The sequence below is a fragment of the Clytia hemisphaerica genome, unplaced genomic scaffold (genome assembly GCF_902728285.1).
Source record: "Clytia hemisphaerica strain Z4C2 unplaced genomic scaffold, Clytia hemisphaerica genome assembly, whole genome shotgun sequence".
Lineage (NCBI taxonomy): Eukaryota > Metazoa > Cnidaria > Hydrozoa > Leptothecata > Clytiidae > Clytia > Clytia hemisphaerica.
The window spans coordinates 3203143-3226399 of NW_027103551.1; the positions used below are offsets into that span (position 1 = coordinate 3203143).

The 23257-nt window shown below is 36.6% G+C and overlaps 3 protein-coding genes across 3 annotated transcripts in view; 2 read left to right on the forward strand and 1 right to left on the reverse strand.

Moving 5' to 3' along the window:
- Positions 1-23257, forward strand: part of LOC136800311 (ras-related protein Rab-6B-like) — a 197105-nt gene that overhangs the window by 146654 nt on the left and 27194 nt on the right. The gene's annotated exons all lie outside the window — the stretch shown is intronic.
- LOC136800307 (nuclear factor related to kappa-B-binding protein-like) lies at positions 7661-23148 on the reverse strand. The gene is made up of 24 exons (XM_067056938.1): positions 22957-23148; positions 22694-22768; positions 21565-21614; positions 21234-21307; positions 20727-20797; positions 20374-20430; positions 19795-19865; positions 19246-19317; positions 19047-19077; positions 18581-18620; positions 17561-17655; positions 17077-17152; positions 16458-16758; positions 15685-15847; positions 15487-15513; positions 14977-15076; positions 14612-14751; positions 14251-14312; positions 13374-13530; positions 12629-12775; positions 12107-12163; positions 11320-11443; positions 10686-10753; positions 7661-10161 (listed from the first exon to the last, which is right to left on the reverse strand). The coding sequence occupies exons 1-24, from the start codon at positions 23011-23013 to the stop codon at positions 7783-7785; spliced, it is 4494 nt and encodes a 1497-aa protein (XP_066913039.1). The 5' UTR covers positions 23014-23148; the 3' UTR covers positions 7661-7782.
- LOC136800121 (phosphatidylinositol-glycan-specific phospholipase D-like) overlaps positions 15164-23257 on the forward strand; it is a 91251-nt gene continuing 83157 nt past the window's right edge. The window contains exon 1 of the mRNA XM_067056732.1: positions 15164-15173. The gene's annotated coding sequence lies outside the window, so the exon portion shown is untranslated. The remainder of the gene's footprint in view (positions 15174-23257) is intronic.

The following is a 23257-nucleotide window of genomic DNA, read 5'->3' on the forward strand; positions in this document are numbered from 1 at the left end:
TTTGAGCCTTAAATGTTTCTTACATGTTTCTAAATTTTTTAACATAATCAGCTTCATGGAAGGCTGGGTTGGAAGGCTCTTAAAAAAAAACGAATTAAAAAATGTTATTTTCTCATTCTCAGCCTCAGTATGTTTCTTAGATGTTTCTTAGTTTTTAGGCATTCTGAGCCTCATCTTTCTTGAAAGTGTTTTTCTTAAAAAAAAACGTGTATAAAATGATGTATCTTTACAGATTAGATTGGTGTTATTTTATACATCAAATATTTCACTGACGGTATTCTAGTTTATAATCCTAAAGATCCGTGGTTATTCTGTCGGTCGACTTTTGAGCATGTGGACTAGCGCCATAACGAGGCTAAAAACCAAAAATTGTTCGATTCAATTGGAACTTTATCACACTTGGGTGAATTTGTTATTTAGTAACGTTTGGGACCTGTAAACGAGTTTTAGTGTCGCTAAAATCTTTTTTTAGTGTCCTTTTTTGAAATAGTCAAGGCTGATAAAAAGGATAAACGATTTTGCGACTTAAGGTAAGCTTAGCAAAAGAGGATGGATAAGATAAGACCCAGATATGCGTTTATTTTGCTAGAAAACTATTTTTTTGTTATTTACAAAAAAAATATTTTTGTCAAAAAAAGAATCGATCGTATAACATGGCAAAACAACCGCTCATTCAAATTAATCATTTTTATTTACATAAAACCATAAACTTTGATAATAGTGAAGTTAAGTAAATCGTGAAAATCACGACGACGAACGAAAATTTAACAGGCTACGGCTAGTGAGTTTCAACCAATCAAATTTCAAATCAATCCAATTTTCACTAGCCTATTACATTTTTTGTCAACATCTTGGTATGCTTAACCTCAGTAAAATATAATTCAAATCAACGGAGCTGGAAGATCATCCATTGGTACATTATTCATTTGGTCGACGCGGGGGTTGGTTTCTACGCTGTAAAATAAAAGCATGAAAATTGAGTGAGATACCTTAGGCGTTATACAAAACTTCTCGTCGAAGAAATTCGTAATTTTTGTGAAAATCTTTGTCACTAGCCCCTGAAAGTTGCCAAAAAAGATTTTTCGTCGGGGTCGGGGTCGGGGGGGGGATGGACTTCGTAGCTTGCCTCAGAATCTCATCACTGTAACTTGACGATTTAAGCAGATTTTAAAATTATTTTCTTTTTCAAAATTTATCTTAAATTTACTCAAAAAGACTAATGATCTTAGGCCCTTACCAATGAAATGACAAACTCTCTCAACTTCATTCCAATCATACGGCTGAAATTCTGGATTCTACGCTCAACGTATGGGTTGAGTGGTCTTCTCGTACCCCATGGTCTTCTTGTACCCCATGGTCTTCTTGTACCCCATGGTCGTCTTGTTCCCCAAGGTCGTCTTGTACCCCAAGGTCTTCTGGTTCCCCATGGTCGTCTTGTACCCCATGGTCGTCTTGTACCCCATGGTCGTCTGGTTCCCCAAGGTTTTCTGGTACCCCAAGGTCTTCTGGTTCCCCATGGTCGTCTTGTACCCCATGGTCGTCTTGTACCCCATGGTCGTCTGGTCCACCATGGTCTTCTGGTGCCCCATGGTCGTCTTGTTCCCCAAGGTCGTCTTGTACCCCATGGTCGTCTGGTCCACCATGGTCTTCTGGTGCCCCATGGTCGTCTTGTTCCCCAAGGTCTTCTTGTACCCCATGGTCTTCTTGTTCCCCATGGTCGTCTGGTGCCCCATGGTCTTCTAGTACCCCATGGTCGTCTAGTTCCCCAAGGTCTTGTACCCCATGGTCTTCTGGTACCCCAAGGTCTTGTACCCCATGGTCGTCTAGTACTCCACCAGTATGGCCTGGTAGGACCCCAAGGATCGTATGTTGGTCGATCAGTATTCCACGGTCGTCTGGTACTCCACCAGTAAGGTCGGGTGGGTCCCCAAGGATCATATGTTCGTGGTCGGTCAGTTCCACGGGGTGCCGTGCTCCACCAATAAGGTCTTGTGGGTCCCCATGGATCGTATGTAGTTCTGGGTCGTCTTGGGGTCCAGTAAGGTTGAGCAATACGTTTTGCGTTGACTTTGTTATTGTTTCGGTTTTCGGTGGGAGTTGGTTGGGTTACGTAAATTTCGTCATCTTCGTAATAGTCTTCTTGAACTTCCACAACTGAAACAAATTATTATCTATATTATAATACGCTTAAATCGGAACTCTCCCATTCTCGCATGAGGCTTTTTCGCTAGGGATTTTTAAATACACGGCAATTTTTTTCGCGCCTTTTTGATTGTATATTCAATTCTATTCGCCAAGTGCACTTCCATTCAAGAGAGCACATTTCTCCTTGATGGAGAAACACAACTGACTGTGCAATAGCACTATCAGCATAATTTATAGTTTTTTAAAAAAAAGTTTATGTCGGTTATGAAATAATTTTGATTCACATGGGAATACGTCGAAGATAAAATTTGAGTTTTCAAAAAGACATCATATTTATGATTACCCTTGAGATTAATAAAGCTCCGATGACATTTCCCTTCTATTTGATACTCTGATAAAAACATTTCAATTTTTAATGGACTTGACAATATGAGAAAAGTTGATGACTTATTCCCAATTCAATTATGAAATTTTTTAAACAATGTTTGCTATTTTTTGTTCTATTGAGATAGCAAAATGAAAACGCTTTTACTTACGCATTGAGTTTAATTGTTAAATAATTGTTGACTCTGTTAAGAGGTATTGAAAAAAGGCACTCTTTATATTCCACCGTAAAGCACTGTGGTCTTTGGAGTGATCGGTGTCGCCAAGTACCTCTAATACTTAATTTGAATTTCTATTTGTTTTTTATCTTCATCCTTGCGTGAGGAAAATAAAAGTCTTTCCTCTCCCAAAAACCCAAAAAAAAGCACGTTTAAAGTATGACCGATTTCTCGCGAGAAATTTTTAACTCAATTTTCACCAATATTTGCATGAGCATTATTTTTAGCGAGTCAAGAACATTATTGTTTGAAGGTTTTCAACAAAAGAAATTATGACAAATTTATACAATTTAATAAGGAGAAGAAAAATCAAAATTCAACTAAAAATACTTTCACCATATTTTTTAATGTGCATTAATTTTAGTGTCCACTTAAAAATTTTAAACATCAATTTTTACGAAAAAGGCCTAAATTTAAGAACATTTCTTCTCGCAAAATAAGTACATTTGTATACAAATCCCTACAAGTTTCTGAAAAATAGAAAAGCGAGCGAAGCGAGCGTATTAAAAGGAGTAAGAAGTCGTCTCGGACGACGCCGGGACGGCTAGTACATTTTAATTCCTTTATATTAGGTTAATTTTCGCGAGCCAAAATGAACGTGAAATTCTTTGGATTAATTTACGCTCTTGCGAAGTCCAGGAGAACAATTAACAAAATTTTGTAAGTAGTCTTGATTGTGTTTAGGGAGGAGGTCGTGCTGGTAGGGGAGCAGCAAATCTTTTGAGGCACCAAAAGGCCCCCAAATTAATGCTCCTTGGGGAACTCGGAACTTCAGTTTTATTTCCTTTATTCTCCACAAAAAGACATTCAAAAATTAGACATTCAGGGGTCTAAACAGAGCAAATTTGCCCCCAAAACAAGCAGGTATCTTTTGCAGATTTTTCACTACCACCCGGACAAAATATCCAATATATCCTCCACCCCCCATGTACACAAATTTTCTTGAAGAGCCCATTGAGAAGTACAGTATACTTACGAGCTGAAGAAGATAATGCCACGAAGACACCAAATGCGAAAAGCACTGCTAGTCGTCTCATCTTTACAGCAGAAAGATTCAACTGGTCTGTCACCTTCGTCAGAAACCCTAAATTTATTGCATGAGAGAAAAAAAAAAGTGTTACAATTACAGATAAAAGATGACAGTTGATTGGGTAAAAGGGTGATTAAAAAGTAACTCGAGCCAATCAGAAAGGGGTTTCTATAGCGCCAATACTGACCTCAAATTTTTGTCAATTTTGCAAAATCTATTCATCCGTGAAATCGAGTGGGGTTTACAAACCAAACATCCAACTCCTTAAAAATAGGCATACGTTGGCAAAAACTAATATTTACTTTGAAACTGATTGACGTAATCCAAACATAAGATTCGATTCCCATTAAGGACCTAAATCGTATGTCAACAAGTAAAGCTCAACGTTGTACAAATTTTGTGCCTAGTCTTTTGTCTAATTAGTCATTGAGAGTTGCTACAGGAGTTGGCTGTTCCAAAAAAGTTTACCCCCCCCTTCGGTGTTTGGAAGTTAAATTCTCCCTAAAAAACCCTGGAAAATACAGAGGCATTAATTATTGTGAAAAATCCAGGGGGAAACGAGGGGAAAATGTAGCGAAAACGAGGGATTTGCTTTTCATAAATTACCTGTTAAAATAAGAGGAGTTTGTTTTCATTTTGGAATAATAAGACTATCAACTGACTATCTAATTGTAGTTTCCAAGAGCGTTCATTGTGTGACAACAATAAAGCAGTTTGGATAGAGTCAAATAATAATTTGTCATTGTAGAAACATTAACACGTATCAAAGTTCAATATGACAGTCATAGGGGTTCCCACTATATCAATTGGCAAATTGAAACTTCTTTCATAACTTTCATAACAATGTTGCTACCAAATAGAAGAAATGAAGGGACCCATGCCATGCCACTTTAAATGGTACCAGTTGAGATATTGTAAACATCTTCGTCATTATCATTTTTGTAATTTGTACTAATCTGTACTTTCTTGTATCTAAAAAAAAGCTGAAAGAGGAATGAGTACTAAATTGATAAATGAAAACAAGATAGTTTGGTATTGTTGACATTTTATACACTAAAGTACTTATGACAACAATCAAAAAACTTATTAAGATGAAAAAGCTGTTGATGTTGTAACTCTATACGATACTCTGAGCACTCACGTACTACAGAAAATAAATAAAACGATATATTGTAATTTTCATGTCACGATTTCAACATCGCTAACCCTGTTTTCTTATCAAGTTTGAAACCCCTGGGATTATAGGATTACAGTATCGCACTGGTTATCAAAATTTTATTCTTTAGTCCGAAAGCTTCAAAGTCTTAAAAATCCCGGATTTGTCGAAACAGTAATTGGAAATGAAACCGTGAAAAATTTGAAAAATTGGCTGACATTATATTTAGTAGGGGGAAATTTGTTCGTTTTTTTGAGGTCGCTCGATTTTTTTAGTCAAAGCACTTGTTATACATTTTTGGAAAGCTAAGGGGTAGGGGAATCAAAATAACTTGGGTGCCAATTTTGTTTCGGACACTTTGGTGTGATTTTCGGACAAATACGACGGTCTCGGGCAAAAATCATAGGGTGAAAAATTAATGAAAATTTCAGCTTGAGAAAACGGAGACCTGTTATATATTTTTGGAAAGCTCTCAAAAAATTAAGATCAGTGATATATTGCGAGTATAGGTGATTTCAGTACCTAACTCGAGATATTGAGCTTCCGAAAGCGCAAAAACTGGACAAAACAGCTGTTTCTGGCTGAAAAACACTGAAAAACACTGTTTTTAAGGATTAATATCTCGAGTTAGGTAAAGAAATCACCTATACTCGCAATATATCACTAATCTTAATTTTTTGAGAGCTTTCCAAAAATATACAACAGGTCTTCGTTTTCTCAAGCTGAAATTTTCATTAATTTTTCACCCTATGATTTTTGCCCGAGACCGTCGTATTTGTCCGAAAATCACACCAAAGTGTCCGAAACAAAATTGGCACCCAAGTTATTTTGATTCCCCTACCCCTTAGCTTTCCAAAAATGTATAACAAGTGCTTTGACTAAAAAAATCGAGCGATTTTACAAATTTCCCCCTACTAATTAATGAGATAAACTTTCGCGGGGATTACATTTCGCAGATTTCGCAGATTCGCAGAAAATCCGCGAAATTAAGTCCCAATGGAAATTTGGAAAGGCCTCACCCGCGAAATACTTCTAAACAAAACTCAAACTATGTCAAATAAATACTTTTTGAATGGTTATAATTGCATCAAAGAGGCAAACAAAAACAGACAACTACAGAGGTATTGCACTATCGCAAATTGCTGCCAAAGTTTACAACCGTTGCATCCTCAATCGAATTCGTCCTGTTATCGATAAGGTTCTCCGACCCAATCAAAATGGATTTCGTCAAGGCCGCTTGACCTCTGCTCATGTCCTTGCCCTCAGAAGAATCGTCGAAGAACTGAAAAACCACAAGAAAGAAGCCGTCATATCATTCATTGACTTTCGAAAAGCCTTTGACTCCGTTAATCGTTCAAGAATGTTTGAGATTCTTACCGCCTACGGAATTCCTGTTACTATCGTTAATGCCATTAAAATCTTATACAAAGACACAACCGCTTCAGTTGTCACTGCAGAGAGAGAAACCGAACCTTTCTCCATTAAAACAGGTGTTCTACAAGGCGATCCGCTCGCACCCTTTCTTTTCGTCATAGTCTTTGATTACGCTCTTCGAACTTCGATTACTTCTAACTATGGTTTCACACTTAAACGTCGTCAAAGTCGTCGCTACCCAACTGAACGTCTCTCTGACTTAGATTACGCTGACGATATCACTTTAATCGAGGACGAAATAATTGCTGCTCAAGAGTTGTTAACAGCTGTTGAAAAAGCCTGTCAAGACGTTGGTCTCTTTCTGAATGCGCCAAAAACAAAATACATGCATATCAATCCCTCTTCGAACACACAATTAAACTCATCCGATGGATCCAAAATTGAACGAGTCGTCGATTTTAAATATCTCGGGAGCTTCACTGACACCAACCACGACATGGAAGTACGTATCGCTCAAGCTTGGAGCGCCCTGCATTCCCTATCTAATGTTTGGAAAGCTTCAATTAAAAAATCTACAAAAACTGATGTATTTAAAGCCTGCGTAGAATCAATTCTCCTATACGGATCCGAATCCTGGTGTCTCAATGTCAAACGAAGTAAACGACTTGATGGAGTTTATACTAAAATGCTAAGGCGTATATACAATATTTCTTGGCAACAACATGCTACGATCCAACAAATTTACGGCAATCTTCCCCGTATCACATCGGTTGTACGCCAACGGCGACTCAAACTTGCAGGTCATGTCGCAAGACATAACGAACCAGCCGGAAAATTGATAACATGGCTTCCAGATGCCCCAAGACGTGTCGGTCGCCCCTATGTCACCCTCAAATTGATTATTGAAGAGGAAACTGGTCTTGCCGGTAAAGATTTACTAACAGTCATGTCAGATCGTCAAAAGTGGAAAAAAGACTTTGTTGATGCTTCACCTCACGGATGAATCAAGGCAAGGCAAGGCAAAGAGGCGCAAATAATGTTTATTTCAACAACCAAAATGTATGATTTGACAGTGAAAGTCACAGAATCGTGAAAATATTGACACCCAATAGTGCCACCCGCGAAATTAAGTCCCCACGAAATTTTTAAATGTCGCGGATAGGCCCAACAGCGAAATTTAATCCCCGCGAAAGTTTATCCCATTAAAGTATACTGAAGGAAATGTGTCAACTATGAATAAAAATTGGCATTTCCAGAGAAGTTTTCAATTGATTTTCTTGCTGATTCACGAAAATAAATATCGTGAAAATTATACCGATTAAAATACCAGAACATCAAGGACACTCATAAACGTTGTATATGTATGTTACATTTCTTACAGTTGAAAATATAAATAAATCTGGATATCTCTGAAACAACTTTTAGATAGGGTTTTTTCTGTTAAAAAAAGTCTTTTTTATTAAATATTACTATTTTTAGTTTTGGTCCGAAGTTTTCGTAAAGTTCGAATTTATAGAAGTCGTTGAAGTCGGAGCTTTCGCCGTAGTTAACCTTGGAGAGGCCAACTTTACAGTCCTGCCTCCAGTCACTAATAGACTAGGCGATGAAAAAACTATGTTAGCCGGGGTTCGTAGTTGAGAGCCGATAGTAATAGGTGACATTTGAATCGGAGAGGTTCCAGAGAAACAAGTTTTTGGTAATGAGATTTTAAGTGGCGCAACTGACGCCCCTTGCTTTGACGTTTGTGTTACGCCACCCCCGGATGATTGACGTTGAAAAGTTATGTTCGTAAGGGCGGAAGGTGTGACCGTTTTCCCGACAACAGCCGCCCTCGGGAGGCGAACAAATTTAGATGCATCACCTGTTGCCTTTGCGAGTTGTTGTGGTGGGATTAAAAGTTGGGCGTTTGGCGTCATTCCACCTGCAGCGTTTGGTTTCTGTACAACTTGTAACAACGCTTGTAATGTCGTACCTGTTGGACGGATTTTAGAATTACTTGTTATACTGGTTGACATGGTTGCCGTAGCGCGAACGCTTGTCGTTTGAAGGTTGGCACGAGCTGCCGCTACAAGTTGGTTCAAAGATAAAGTCTGCATATGTGAATTTTGAACTGTTGTCACAATGCTTGCTGGTGTTACTAACTTTTTAGTGGGGGCTAGCGAAGTTCTTATCTTTTGATGTTGTTTTTCGTTGATTGTTACGTACTGATGAACAATATTGGAAGGAGACTGTCTAATGTTTGGTGCGAGTATTGGTTTATTAGCTGGTTCTTTGATTGTAGCTTTTTGTTGTAAGGGTAATTTCGAGTTCGCAAGTAAATTGGCCTGTTTGAGGATGGTTGTGGGTGATTGTATGGTCTTGTGGTTTGACGAAGGTAACGATAAGTTGACAAGAGGTCCTGGCACTGTCACATTTTTTGAATGTATCCTTTTAGACGAGATAAGTTGGTTTAAGTTTTGAAGTGTTGAAGTAGGAATGTTCCCAAGAGCGAGTCCCATATTGGCTTGAATTGGTTTACCGGAGGCGTTGGTTGGCGAGAGGAGCGATTGTTTAATGTTGGTTGCATTAGGTGACGTTGGAGATTTTACGGTTAGTGCTGGCGAGTTAGCTTTCTTATTTATCATTTGTTGTAGTGAGGCAATCGCTGGTTTTCCGGATATTGATTTTGTAGAGATAAAGAATTGTTGTTTGGTTGCTTTTGATTGTGCTTGTGTTACTTGGAGTTTCGTTGGTATAGCTTGGAGCTGGATTTGAGTAGGTGCAGTTTTTGGAGATGGTTGCTTTAGTTGTAAGGCTTGTTTTTGTTGAAGTGCTTTTTGTTGCTGCTGCAATTGGACAAGTTTTTGAATGTGTTGTACTGTAGGATCATTGGGCTTGAGTTTTTGGTTTGGTATCGTTGGTTGTTTATTGGAAGCTTGCTGCTGTTGTTGTTGTTTCTGTTTATGATGTTGTAATAAGATAGCGTTGCTGATTGCTAGTTGCTGTTGTTGCAAGAGCGTTGACTGGGTCGTTTTTGTGGTCGCAGCAGTGGTAGAGTTCGATAGCAATGTTTTGTTCGAGTCTAGAGTGTGTATCAAAAGGTTTGGTAAGTTTCCAGGAGAGCTGATTGGTGATAGATTATTGAAAACGTTGCCTTTAAGGTAAACGGAAGGTAGGTTGATCTGTTTGGCAGCTGTTGGATGAAGAACATCGGTTGTGTTGTTGCTTTTTGGGGTATAGTTTTTAGTAGGGTTTGAACGTTGTCTTTGTGGCTTTGGTTTTGTTGGCTTAGTTGAAGTTGAACTGGTCGCAATCGGGGAAGTCAAAATAGATGTCGTTTTCACTGTAAGTTGGGAACGAGTTGTCACCACTGGAGTGTTAAAAGGTTGAGCAATGTTTGGAGATTCTGAAGAATTTGTTGAGAATCCACCGCTATGTGAAGTGTTTATAAAAAGATTGGACGGCGTTGAAGGTTCTATAAGGAAATCGGTATCGTCTGGTTCGGGATCGAGGATGGCCTGAGTTGCCATCAATGCTTCACGTTCCATTGATAGCTGAGAATCTGACATTAGGATAGAATCTGTGGCCGCTGCCGTCATCTTTGGTTGCTTTGAGGATCGAGATTCTGGGATTCCACCAGACTGGTGATGGTTTTGATGAGAATCTGAGCCTGTGCGTTTACGTTTGTTGTTCTTCTTTTTCTCTGATTCTGGTGTCCTTTGGAAAGGACCGTCGATGGAGATTTTGTTCTTGTTGTCTGGTGTCTGTGGAGGAGTTGCCAGTAGTTTGTTAGAATCCAATGAGTGATCAGCTATAGTGGAGTTCTCTTCGTCTTTTGTCGAATTCAGAGCTTCGGAGAGCGGTAAAGATTTTTTCTGAATGAATGAAGAAATAGTATTATAATGACACCCATCATGGAAGAAGTATATAATATTACGTATTGATTCGAGTATTTTTATTAAATAAATTGGTTTTTAGGAGGGGCGTTGATTCGAAGTAATACGGTGGAAAAGGTTTTTTCCAAACTGACTGTAAAACTATAAGCCTTGCAAATGCCCCGGGCGTTTATTAAATATTTTGGTTTTTAGGAGGGGCGTTTATTCGAAGTAATACGGTATAAAAGGTTTTTTTTTCAAACTGACAGTAAAACTGTAAGTCTTGCAAACGCCCCGGGCGTTTATTAAATATTTTGGTTTTTAGGAGCGGCGTTTATTCAAAGTAATACGGTATAAAAGGTTTTTTTTTCAAACTGACTGTAAAGCTATTAAGTCTTGCCCTATACATGAGTAAATGGAAATGTATTTCGTCTTTTTTTACTCTCCACATGCCACAATCTTTCGGTTTTTGTTGTTGATTCTCAATCTAAGCAAAGCAATTTGACCTTGAAGAAGAATGTTACCTTTTGGTTCTTTTTACTCAGTTGTTTCTTGGCAAGGGCTGCTGCAGCATTTGCAGCGTGTAGTTTCTCTGTAAAGAACAATAGAAATGGTTTTGAAAAGGAAGAAAATCAGGACAATAACTACAGTAAAACTCTATAGCTCGAATGTCTCTTTAACTTAAAAACAACCCCTTTGCTATTCGAGTTATGGAGTTTCTACTGTACTACTTTAAGGGCAGAAAGTTTCGCGGGCAGGAAGTTTCGCGAATTATGGCTTTAGCCGAAATTTCACAGATATAACTTTTGCGAATCATTCATGTAAAATTTACCTTTTTTGGTAACAAAAACTCATAAAAGACGCAAAAATTAGTAAGAAAGCTTATTTTCCGCGAAAAAAAACTTTCGCGTTTTTCAGGTTTAATTTCTTAACTGGCAGAAACTTTCACGAAAAAGGATCAAAATTTCAAAAGTTTCTGCCCTTAAAGTATACCGTTTACAAGCAATAACAATATTGTTACAACAATAACCCAAAGCAATACGATAGGTTGAACGGTGAAGAAGAATTCGACTATTATTATTTAATAGAAAGCAAAACGATAAATATCGAAAGTAGGATGGTAGATTTTGCGTTTTGTTACACTAAATATGAACTTACCGAATTCCTCCTTAGTGCGGAACTTGTGTAAGTAAATCCACACTTTGCGTACACCGTCAAATTTGACGCAAGGATCTTTCTCCGCGTGTAGTCTATCCAACGCACCACTCACAACGCCGTGGATCTAGAGGAGACAATGATAAGAAATACATACTACAGTTAAGTCTCTTTACCTCGAACCTCTATAGCTGGGTTGTCTTCTTAACTCGAACAAGTTTTCTGGTCCCTTCAGTTAACAATACAGTAGTCTCTTTAACTCGAACCTCTATTATAACTCGAATGTCTCTTTAACTGTTTTTTTCGTCCCTTCAGTTAACAGATTTAAAGAGTTATGGAGACTCCAACCTCTATAGCTGGGATGTCTTCTTAACTCGAACAAGTTTTTATTTTCCCTTTATTTAACAATGCCTTATCATTACTCCATAACTCGAACAAACTTGTGTTCCTTGTGCGTGCTAAAGTTATGAAGAGTTCACTGTACTTCCTAATGCCCTCAAAAAATACTACCGTCTTAAAAAACTTTAGAAATACGTGAAACTTTCACTCTGAAGGTTACTTTAGTGCAAAATATATAAAATGAGCAAACTAAGAAACCAACCAACATAATACTGGCCATTTCACGGTCGTAATTGAATCGAAAGGAACGAGGAGCTATGCCTTACTATTACTCTAAAAGTTTCTAGTACGGGATGTCGCTATTAGAGAGAACCCTGTCCTGATTGATCATGATAAAGTTCAACCGTAAAATAACCTTTCAAGAAGCAAACAAGAAGAAAGAAACACCAACCTGAGTGTCAGATGCTTCAGAGTTTAAAAATTGAGAATCTTTCAACATCGTACAAACCTGAAATAAGACGGTTTAAAAACAAAAATTATACAGGCTATAAAAATGTTTGGTAATCTATCGAATATATAAAGCAGCAAATACCAATTACTGAAATAAAAAAATGTCAGCGAATCAGGAGCCTGGTCTGGTGATAAAAGGGTGAATAATTTATTTTTTTAACACTTTACCAGTAAAGGCAAATCTCGAGCAAGTGGCCAACGAAAATGAGAATAGAGCATGGAAACATCAACAGAAAATGACAAGCTCTATTATTCGGTTGGTATCAATGAAGTATATCCATAGGTTACTTAGAACCGAATCTTTAACCCTTTCCCAAATAAGAAAAAGTCTTACCTTACGATTTGCACCACATCTCGGATAAGGGATTAAAACTAGTAATTTTTTGTCTCTACTTAGGTAGGAAATGAATGGCTTCAATAAATTCTTCGTAGGAAATTCGATTGACGTATTGAATAAACTTACATCAACTCTGGTCCCTTCGCCGTTAGGTAGCCTAGCAACAGCATCACGTACCAAACACAGGATGGTGACGTAGGCAGGACGATCGGATACCAACATGGTGTGTTCACGTGCTTTACACGTGTTCATATCACTGATTGTGAAGACAGACTATGGTGAAAAGAGATGACGTCCCTATAATTCGAGCCTCTATTACTCGAATTTCTCAAGTCTTGCCCCTTCAGAAAACAATGCCATATAAACACTCCACTGTATGTTAAATGCCAGGATAATTTCCAATTTAGAGCCAAGAGTCAAAAGTCAGAAATCCGCAATTTTCCTTCATGATTGCCAATAAAGGACAGGTTTAAGTTTCAATTGCTGTACTGTTAGAGAATTGAGTGCAAACTAGGATTTACCGTGATGGAGACCCCAGGAAGAAGGAAGGTACTTCAAGGGGTAAATCTTATTGACAAGTTAGTTTAAATTGAAGTGAGGGTGGAAATTAGAGTTTGGATGTTGCTATTCTACTTGAACAAACTTGTTTTTTTTTCAACTCCGATACGGTGGAGTTGCTATTGGCTAATCTAGTATACTAGACTACCATTCAGACACAGTAGAAAATAAGGTATTATCCCGTAACAATTAGCGTATTATCATATAACACCCATATTACTGTATTACACGGATTATAAACGACTCCAGTCCAAGTATTGGCTAGAAGAAAACCGTCAGCGCCGTCAATTTCATACATAACAATGCTTGTTACCTTTATCGGACCAACTACAACCTCTTCAACGACGTTCGTATCCTCTTTCACGATCTTGTAAATATAAGGCTTATGCGCGTTCTGGTATCTTTCCTTTTCTTGTAAACGATATTCTTCTCGTTCTTTTTCAGTGCTACACCGAACTGCAGACACAGGCCTGTAGAAAACAAAAGTATTTGATTTTAGACTATAACAACCTAGATGTACCTCAATAGTTTCTCTATTTAAAGTAAATTTTCTCAAGGTGTAGATAAAGTTATTAAAGATATTCTTTTTAAATCTGACGTAGCAGATTTAACAAAAGATTTTCTCAAAATTTGTGCTCGCACGACCCAAAATGGGAAGAGGTTGTTCGTTCGTTTGTTTAAGAAATGCTGTCTGTAAGCCAATGGTAGGATGTACATTAAGTGATATGATATTCTTTAAAGAGTCTTTTCTTTATTTTTGGTATTGCAAAGGGGAATTTCGTTTGTCAAGAAAAAGCTGACAACCCACTAGAATTGAAAAGATCTCCGTTATTATCTGTGTCGTATCTAATTCTGCTTCGAGAAACGTTTATTAACAATAATGTCTCTTTTAATGATCCAGCCTGACGACCTTAATGGGATAAATATTCGCAGGGATTAAATTTGGGTGTCATCCGCGAAATTAAGTCCCGATGGAAATTTGGAATGGTCTTATCCGCGAAAAGATACAAAATCATGAAAATATTGTCTCCCGATAATGCCGTCCGCGAAATTAAATCCCCACAAACATTTATCCCATTAAAGTAGCCAAAGGGAAAATTCAAGTTCGATTTTAATCAGGGTAAATTAGAATAGTAGAGAAGAATATTAAGAATGAAGCTTATGCAACAAAGGGTCATTTTCATGTATACTTTGAAGCAGTGAGCGCTTCTTTCTTGCTTTCTTCTGCTGTTTTCTTGTTCTTTGAATCAGTCTATAAAATATCAGTCAGTGATAAATTTAGATAAAATCTTGAACGAATCGTTGAAGCCTTTATTGACTAACTTGATATAGGGCTAACATATTTGACTGAAGAAGAAAAAAATCTTCAAAAAAATCGTTCCCAACCTTTATTTAAGAATATCAAAAAGTTGGAGCAGGTATGACAGATTTTATAGAAAGGGACAATAATAATGATGTTTTCCTGTACCTCAATCTAGATTAGATTAGCATAAAACAATTTTAAAGCGGAGAATGCGAAGAAAGACCAATCAGAAAGTAGATTGTAATTACCAAAGCAGCGTTTAACGTCTCCATCCAATGGTTACACAACGGAACGATGACGTCATCATCATCAAACTCGGGTCCAGTCCATACCCATTCCGTCTCACCCTCGGGTATCAGTAGAGGAATAAATTCTGGTAATTGTTTGCCTGAAAATTTTTTAAAAGAAATAAAAAATAAAATAAAATGGAAATCTTTTTGGATTTCGTGACTTTTAGAATGTAGTAGTTTGCAAATACCCCATGGAAAACACACATTATAGATTTTCTATACTTTTAACTGGCCTAGCAAAACCGATAGCAGGATTATGTTAAAGCCGAAATTTGAGAAAAATCGTGGATTTTAAATTTTGAAACGGCTTGTGGGAAACCTACCGTATCCTTTTCCAAGGAGATATTCGACAGCATAACGAACAAGGGGCAGCCAGTTGGAGTACAAAGTTTTCCAACCACAAAGATCACTCGATTTGTGTGTCTGTAATACAAAACGAGATAAAATTTTGAGGAGGTTATTATAAGGCTCTACCAATTTTTAATTATATTTAGATAGTCCAAAACTTTTACTGAGTATAATCTGTGTTTTATTCAGCATAATGATTCCTTGTTGATTTCAACTTTCGACCAGAAAAACACCTTTTCCATTAAAATGATTTTTCTACTTAGACTTTACCTTCAAAATCTGGGGATCCCTCGAGTTTTTAAATTTTTAAGACCCTCTTGGTTTTGATACCATATTCCTTCCTAATATTTCGCATCGATAAAAATTAAAGAAATAAAATTTCCATGGATGGGCACTTTTTTGGATACACTATATCTAGTTCACGACATCAAAATTAGTGTGAATAGGGGTTGGCCATCAAGAATGATCGATTCAATAACTTTTACCTGCCATAAAGCTAACTCTTCTTGTATCTGCGGAAGAAAATATAAAATATATTACAAAGAGATTCGAAATTCGAGTTGGATGTCCTGTTGCAGTTATTGTCTACTCTGACAGATTCACAACAAAAACATTTTTGGATAAGGCAGATAATAATTATAATCATCGGTAAAACAGATATGCACCAGAAGAAATAAAGGTACCTTTGCCATGGAACATTTCTTATCATGTGCCTTTTCAAAAATATAGCCGATGAGGGAAAAATAACAACCCATCTTTGGAAAGCCTTTAGATGACATGAGCGGTTTGGTCGTGATGGCTTTTGAAGTTGATGATGAAATCTTGTGGTTGGAGTCCGACTTTTTCCTAGATATTAAACAAAAAAGGTTTCAATACCTGAACCACATTGTTTATCATTGTAACGTTAATCTAACTTTATAGGTACATTAGTTCGATGTTTTAACAGAGCGTTGTACGCTAGCTGTTGAATCTGGTTCTGACCATAGATTTATAAAGCCCGAAGGGCTAGATATCGTGCTTTTGCTGAAGAGTGTGCCAAGGTTAGGTAGGAAATCCTACCTAAGTCACGTGACGTTACAATAGAATTTCAGCGCTTGACCAATCAGAAGCTTCGCGGGTTTTCGAAAACGATAGCAGCAATATTTTTTGAAATATTCACTTTTTTTTTGCTTGGAAGACAGCTTAAAGCACTCCATCTAGCCCTTCGGGCTTTATAAATCTATGGTTCTGACTCTATATTCAATGGACACTAGAGTCAGATGACACCTACATAATGTCATGAAGTGACGCAATTAATAAACTTTTTCTTGAAAATGCCATCATTAAAACCGAAAAGATCGAAATCAGCAAACGGGTTTTCATTTTGAGATTTCAGGTATTGTTTAATATGGGTGTCTCGTTACCAATTTAAATTTACCTGAGAGTTTCGATATTCGACATTAAAATAATATCTTACTTTGAACTAGCCTTCTTAGAGTCAGATTTCTTTTCGTTGAGTTTATCGTTGAGGTCTTTAGTTTTATTGGGCTTGGCTGATGGTGTTGAGCTATTTCCGTGGCTTGATTCCGATGCTTTAATTGACGAGTCAGAGTTTGAAGACGGTTTGGAGGGCTTTGTATTGGTTGGCGATGTCGCCAAAGCTGCTAGAGGATCCAGTGGTTTTGTTGAGGTGGATGATGATACAGGTTTGACTGACAACGTAGATGCAGGGACTTTGGATGGGAACTTCTTTTTCAACAGTTTCTTTGAAGATTTGACTTAAAAATGCAATGAAAAACGGATTAGTATTTTGATACAGATTCTTCTGAGGCGGTGCAGATTGTTGAGATCTCTAAGGATACGAAAATTCAAGGCATGACAGAAATTGAGTAAATCCCTCTGAAACTTAATTTTTCGCAAAAATTAGTCGTCACAGCTCCGGCTTTCAATGCAAACATACTCACCCAGTATAAAGTTCCGCAAATCATCCATTTAAAACAATAAAAATTATCATTATTTGAAGACTTTAAAGCCTCAAGGCTATTTAAACGAAGATACAAAAATATAAAAAATGAAATAAAGAAATAAAATCATACGTGGTTTTTTGGTATTGCTACATCGCATGATCACATCCGCAATGCTAACGTTCGTCGTTTCCAATTCAGGATGTCGCTAAAAGGGTAAGAAATGTGTGAGAAAGATGTGGATTGAGATTTGAGAAACGGTTTCTTATTGATTAGAAAGGCCGCAGACTGGGGAAAGCCAACAATGCAGTGTTTGTCCCTCTCCATTCTATTCTAAGGGCAGAAAATTCGGGAACAGAAACTTTATTGGACAAAGTACCTGTCAAAGCCGCGATGGAAATTTTAAGATATATACTAAAACCTGGAAAACCAACCCTTTGAATGGCTGGCTTTAATTCTAAAAGAATGCCAAAACTCTATAAGATGCAATTCCAATAAGTATGTGAGACTGAGAAATGGAATTCGAAAAATAAAAAAAAAACAATCGCTATAAATGGATAATCATTAAAAAGTACAAGAATGTCACAAGCGCGCAAATCAAAATAAAGTCCCAAACCTCTCCAACCGCCCTTCTTTTGTAATGATCTTTCAGCCTCGTTTGAAAATCATTTTCGCTTATTGCAAATGGAGTTGGATCCATCTTCTGGTGGTCTAAAGATAAAGAATAAGAAACTACAATAGAGGTTAAAAAATATGATCGAATTATAAGGCAGTCGAATTCAATTCAGTAGTCAAAGTAAGGTTTTTCATCTTAGACGGATTTTAGACAGCCAATCGGCACATGTTCTTGAAATTTTGGAGCATTATGTAGAATTTTGAGACTGAAATGCCTTTTCATATACTTCGCTGAGATGGAAATCTGTCTGAGACGGAAGAAATTCTATCACTGTCAACTAAATCGACACTCGGCAGCTAAGTTTCCAGCAGAAATTCATCGACTTTATTTCAGGGTTAGCAAAAATGTGCATTTCTTTAGTCATGATCATTGAACTGTTCCAAAAAGCAAAAGAAATGGCAAAGAATCCATGGAAAAAAGGATTTTATTCATGATATGCACCATTGCAATGTCTTCCACGGACCCAGTAGCTGATTGGTTGATAGTGACATATTGACTGATTTTACGTCATTTACAGCCAATTAACTATTGGGTCTATAATGTAATGTCAGACGACATTGCAGTGGTGCATATCATAAATTGCCCTTGGAAAAATTATATAACTACTTATACGAGGCTGTACGAACGAAGAAAAACTAATTTTTTTACTCCTTCGAGATTTCAGAACAGTTTTTAGCCTTTGGAATAAAAACGAACACATCATTTTTACCCTGGAAAAATGAAATATAGTTGGACGACACTCGGTCATCGAACCCTCAGAAAACAACAAAAACTCAAATTAAACTCCCTGAGAAGATGCAAAAACTTTCTTTACAGTAGACCGCTGACGACGCTCGTTCATCTCTAAATGGGTATAAAATGGAACGGCTAGGAATACAGGAGTTCTATCTTTCAACAACAACAAACGTATCTTTACAGGTCTAATGGGAAATTATTACATGGAAGGATACGAGAGCATACCTAAAATCATCTCCTCGTCTGATGAAACGTCTTCTTTGTCCTGTAAAAAGGAAAGAAAAATTTAGATCAACTTACTTTCCTTAGATGAGCCAGATGCTTATCAGGCCTGACCAGGCCCCTTGCTTCTCATGACCAGGGCTTTCCAAGTAATTAACAAGATTTTATAGTAAAGCCATACACATCACACACAGACATTAATGGCAGACGTACTTGAAAAATCACATAACTACGTGAATTGGACCTGGGACTATTCTTATGGCCTTGAGACTGACGTTAATAAGGGCAAAACCGCAAGGAAACAAGAGCGTATCTATGAGTGTTTCCTGTTGAAAAAACGCTTTAACAATTGCTTGGTTTTGAAAAAAGAATGTTTCTCGGCTTCCTCCTCAAAATTTGCTCCTTAAAAAGATCTTATAGATTTCCAATAGTAAAGACTTTAGCCAATTAAATGGCCTCAAAAACTCACCCCACAATCAGCGGCAATATCTTTCAAAATCCTGAAAATTAAAAATCAGGATTTGAATAGAAGATATGGATGAATTATTATTAAAAAACATAACTTGATTACTAAGAAAAGTGAAGTCATTCAAAAAATTGAAATGTTCTCAATATTTAAGAAATGATAGTTCCAACGATAATCTGGTAAATTCTGTTATTCACTGTACCTCTTGTACTTTTTGTCGACACTCTCCAATCGTTCTTGCGTTGGATGGTAACAGCGTTTCCCAGCAATTTTTCTTTGTTGTATAAAAATATAAGATATTATCAATCCGACAAATTTTCACTGATAATCAGTGATAATAAGAGAATACAACACCAAGGTTCATAGGAACGTTGGAAAATATTATTTGGCCATGTCAGATGTATGACAGTTAACATAGTTGCAACTGCCGAATCTGAACGGAATATCAAAGATCGGACTCTTATTTTCTGCTTGGGGGTCATCCATATAGTATGTACGCAAAATTATTCAAATATTTGACACCCCTCTCCCTGTTCAACTCCCCATTCTTCCTTCAACGCCCCATTCCCGCTTCAACGCCCCATTCCCCCTTGAACGCAGAGAACAATAGAGATGAGGTCATTTTTAAACAATAGACACATGCTTCTTCTCCGGAAACCTATATTACAAAATTCACTTATGTTGATTTCCGAGGAAAAGTTGCAACACTGAATAAAACCAGACAGTTAATAGTACAGAATCTGAAGCTTACTTTTCTTCTGCCTTTTCTGTTTCGTCATCATGAAAATGAGCTCCTTCTTTGTACATTCTATCCAAAACTTCCTGAAAATAAAACAAAATGCAATTGAGCGAAAATGGTTAATCGGTAAGCAAACCAAAACTTTGATTATTTGTTCCAGAATGATTAGAACGTAGCAGCAACAGCATATTTTTCAAGAGTAGCGCATATACTAGTCTACAGTCTACCAGCAACCTTTTGATATGTTTTCACTAGTGAAAAAATCTGCAAAATTCGCCTTGTCCGGGGGCGGCTCTATTTTTGAGTAACTTTGCTCTGTTTGAGGGTAGTTTTGAATGGGGTCAACTGATGCTTTTCCCGGGGGCTACACCTGCTGTCCAGGGGGGGGGGTTAAATTTCCAAAAAATGTTATATCCTCCATCCCCATATTCAAATTTTTATGGAAGAGCCCAGTGCCACAAAATTTGAGTCGTTATTTCAAAGAATAAAAGAATGTGCAATTATAAATCAACAAAAATAATAGAATCAAGGGAAGTATGGTAAATTAATATCAGCAAATACTCAATTATTGTTTCCTACAACAAAACTTACCTGGCGTGAGACAATAACTTCTTGTAACAAGTTTTTGTAATATTGTTTCTGCTTCATCTATAATAGAAAAAGGAAAAATAATATATACTGTATAACTGTGAAAGTATTAATGTTTCATTTTTATTTCATTTAATACTTTCAAAACTTCCTTTCTTGATGTCAGATTTCTGATCTTTAACATACATGTATACATATTTATTTGCAAATTGTTGCATTAAAAAAGGAAATAACTCAAACAAGTGGGACTTCGAAAGTGGATTAAAATAAAAAGCTTACAATTGCTTTAAAATAAATTACAGCTTGATACGCCTCTGAGGTTACAATAGAGGGACTTTACAGTCAAATGAGTAAACCTTGTGATTTTTCATTTTCAATTTGTTGCATCTTTCTTTCATTTCCATCGTTTCAGGATGTAAATGGCCACCTAAATGAAAATCAAAATATGAGATTAAAATTGTGCTAATTTTTCTCAGGTTGGGAAGGGACAAACTTTCCAACGAAACCATATTTTCTCCAACCAAAAAAAACACAGAATGTGTTCTAAAAATTCATTATAAGGCTTTACATAGGCTACTTTAGACTACACAATATATTGATGAAAAGGACCGTAATGTACGAAGTAAACAACAGGTACTCTATTATAAAAAGGAATTTTCTTTCTGTAAACAATCTACTTATATTGTTGGAAGATTTCAAATCGAGCTGACAATGTATCGCGGACAACATATTACCGGCACTCAGCAATATTATTGTCATTATATTGCCTGACAATATATTGTGTAGTGCATGTAGCCCTTAGTTAAAAAAATGCAAAGATTTTAATTGCTGTTGCTTTCATCAAACAATCAGTGAGTCATTACCTTTCAACTTTACAAATGCTGAAGTCACTGGTTGACCAAATTTGAAGTCCCTATCAGCACTATTGAAAATGGTTCTAAGATGAAAACCATAAAAAGAACAGGTTAGTCACACTGCTTGTGTCTTCAAGAATGCCACACTTCTCCTCAATGAGTTTATATCATGGACTAGATAGCTCACTTGAATAGAGTACAGGCTTGCAATACGAATTGCACTTTTTAATTGGAATTAAAAAAACTAAATTGGAAATACAATGCATCCACGGTAAGGCACCAAAATGTGGTACTTCGCACCCATGACTGATATAAATAAAAACAGTAAAAAAAAACTTACTTGATAGTTGTTGTCTGTTCTTCGTGATTATCAAAAGAAGGTAACAGTTTCTGAAAAAATAAATTCAAAACAAGAAAATGAAAAGACATAAAAGAAATAAATGATGGTAACTTTAAACAAAAACAAGCTAGATCTAGATGCTGAATGGACCTACCTGGTGATGAAACTTAGATAGCAATAAGGAGAAAAATAAAAACAATCATTAAGAAAATATAGCAGTTAGCGAAAATGCATTAAATTTCATCATTGATTGTTGATGGGGGGGGGAGGGAAGGGGAGTAGGGAAAAAAGAAATAGAAAGTTCCGGTTGCAAAATTGCAAAAGTTTTATTGACAATTGAATCATGCTTGATGGTGGCATTGTTTTCAATAATTTTTTTAAGTGAAAAAACAAAGAAATTTAAGGAAAAAGCCCAATTAAAATCTGCAAAAACGACGATTTCTGGCATACTTCTGGCATTTTCGGCCAGAAAAACATGATTCTCAAAAATCTGAATCGGCCACACTTAGGGCATTGCTGGCAAACATCTTTGTGCAAAAATCGGGAAAAAAGAATAATGAAATCTCGACAAAATGGCAACAAATCGGTTTTCCGGCATTTTCGACCGGAAAAAAATCTTTTTCCGAAAATCGGGCTCCGTCACATTTTAGGTATTGTCATTTTGCATCTGTGTGCTAACTAAATTTCATAAAAAAATATAAAGTACAGCTCGAGAAATTATAGAAATACTGTCTTTCCGGCGAAAATAGTTCCGGCTTCAAAAATCATTTTTGATGGTGGGTATTGTTTTTGAATGAAAAAACAACCAATTATAAGGAAAAAGTCTAATGAAAATCCAGAAAAACAGCGATAATCAGCATATTTCCGGCATTTGCGAACGGAAAAAAGTTTTTTCGAAAATCGGGCTCCGTCACATTTTGGGCATTGCCATTTTGCATCTGTGTGCCAAAAATCAGAAAAAACTAATGAGTGAATCTCGAGAAAAGCTGGTAACAGACAAACGGACGAACGAACGAACGAACGGACAACGGTTAATTTAAAAATTTTTTAAAACCTGCCACTGTTTCACTAGAAGGGAATTTAGCAGCTATTGAGATACCGCCAAAAAGAAACTTTTTGTATGTTATACCGTTAAATCAGATCTTTCATCCACCGATAGACTATTCCAAGTGTCAAGAGATACAACCGTCTTGAAAATAGATTCCTGAAAATAATAAAAAAAACTTGAAATAGTTTTGCTTACATCCATCCAAGGAATATAACTGTACCAGTTTACCAAAAAAGTTTAAATCTCGATTATAAAAACATCCTAGAATACCTTTTAAAGCACAAGCCTGAATTTCTCACAGAAAAAATAATATGATAATTTGTAGAGAAATCTAAATACCATACCGATTCAACGAGTTCATCTGGTATCAGCAATGTTTCCCCATTAAGGTTGCATAGCATACTTTTAATTTTCTTCGGACTTTGTGTTTCCCTGTCATTTGTTCTGATATGTATATCTCTGATCTATGTTTTCAACAGTTTTCAAAATTGTTATTTTTTTTCTATTATATTTTTTCAATTTTCAACATAAATTCTAAAAAGAAGATAAGTAAAAGTTAAAGAAGTGGAGGTCAAACGACATATTGCTGAAGATTATGATATTTTTGATTTCCAACTGAATAAATATCGAGGATTTGGCAATATT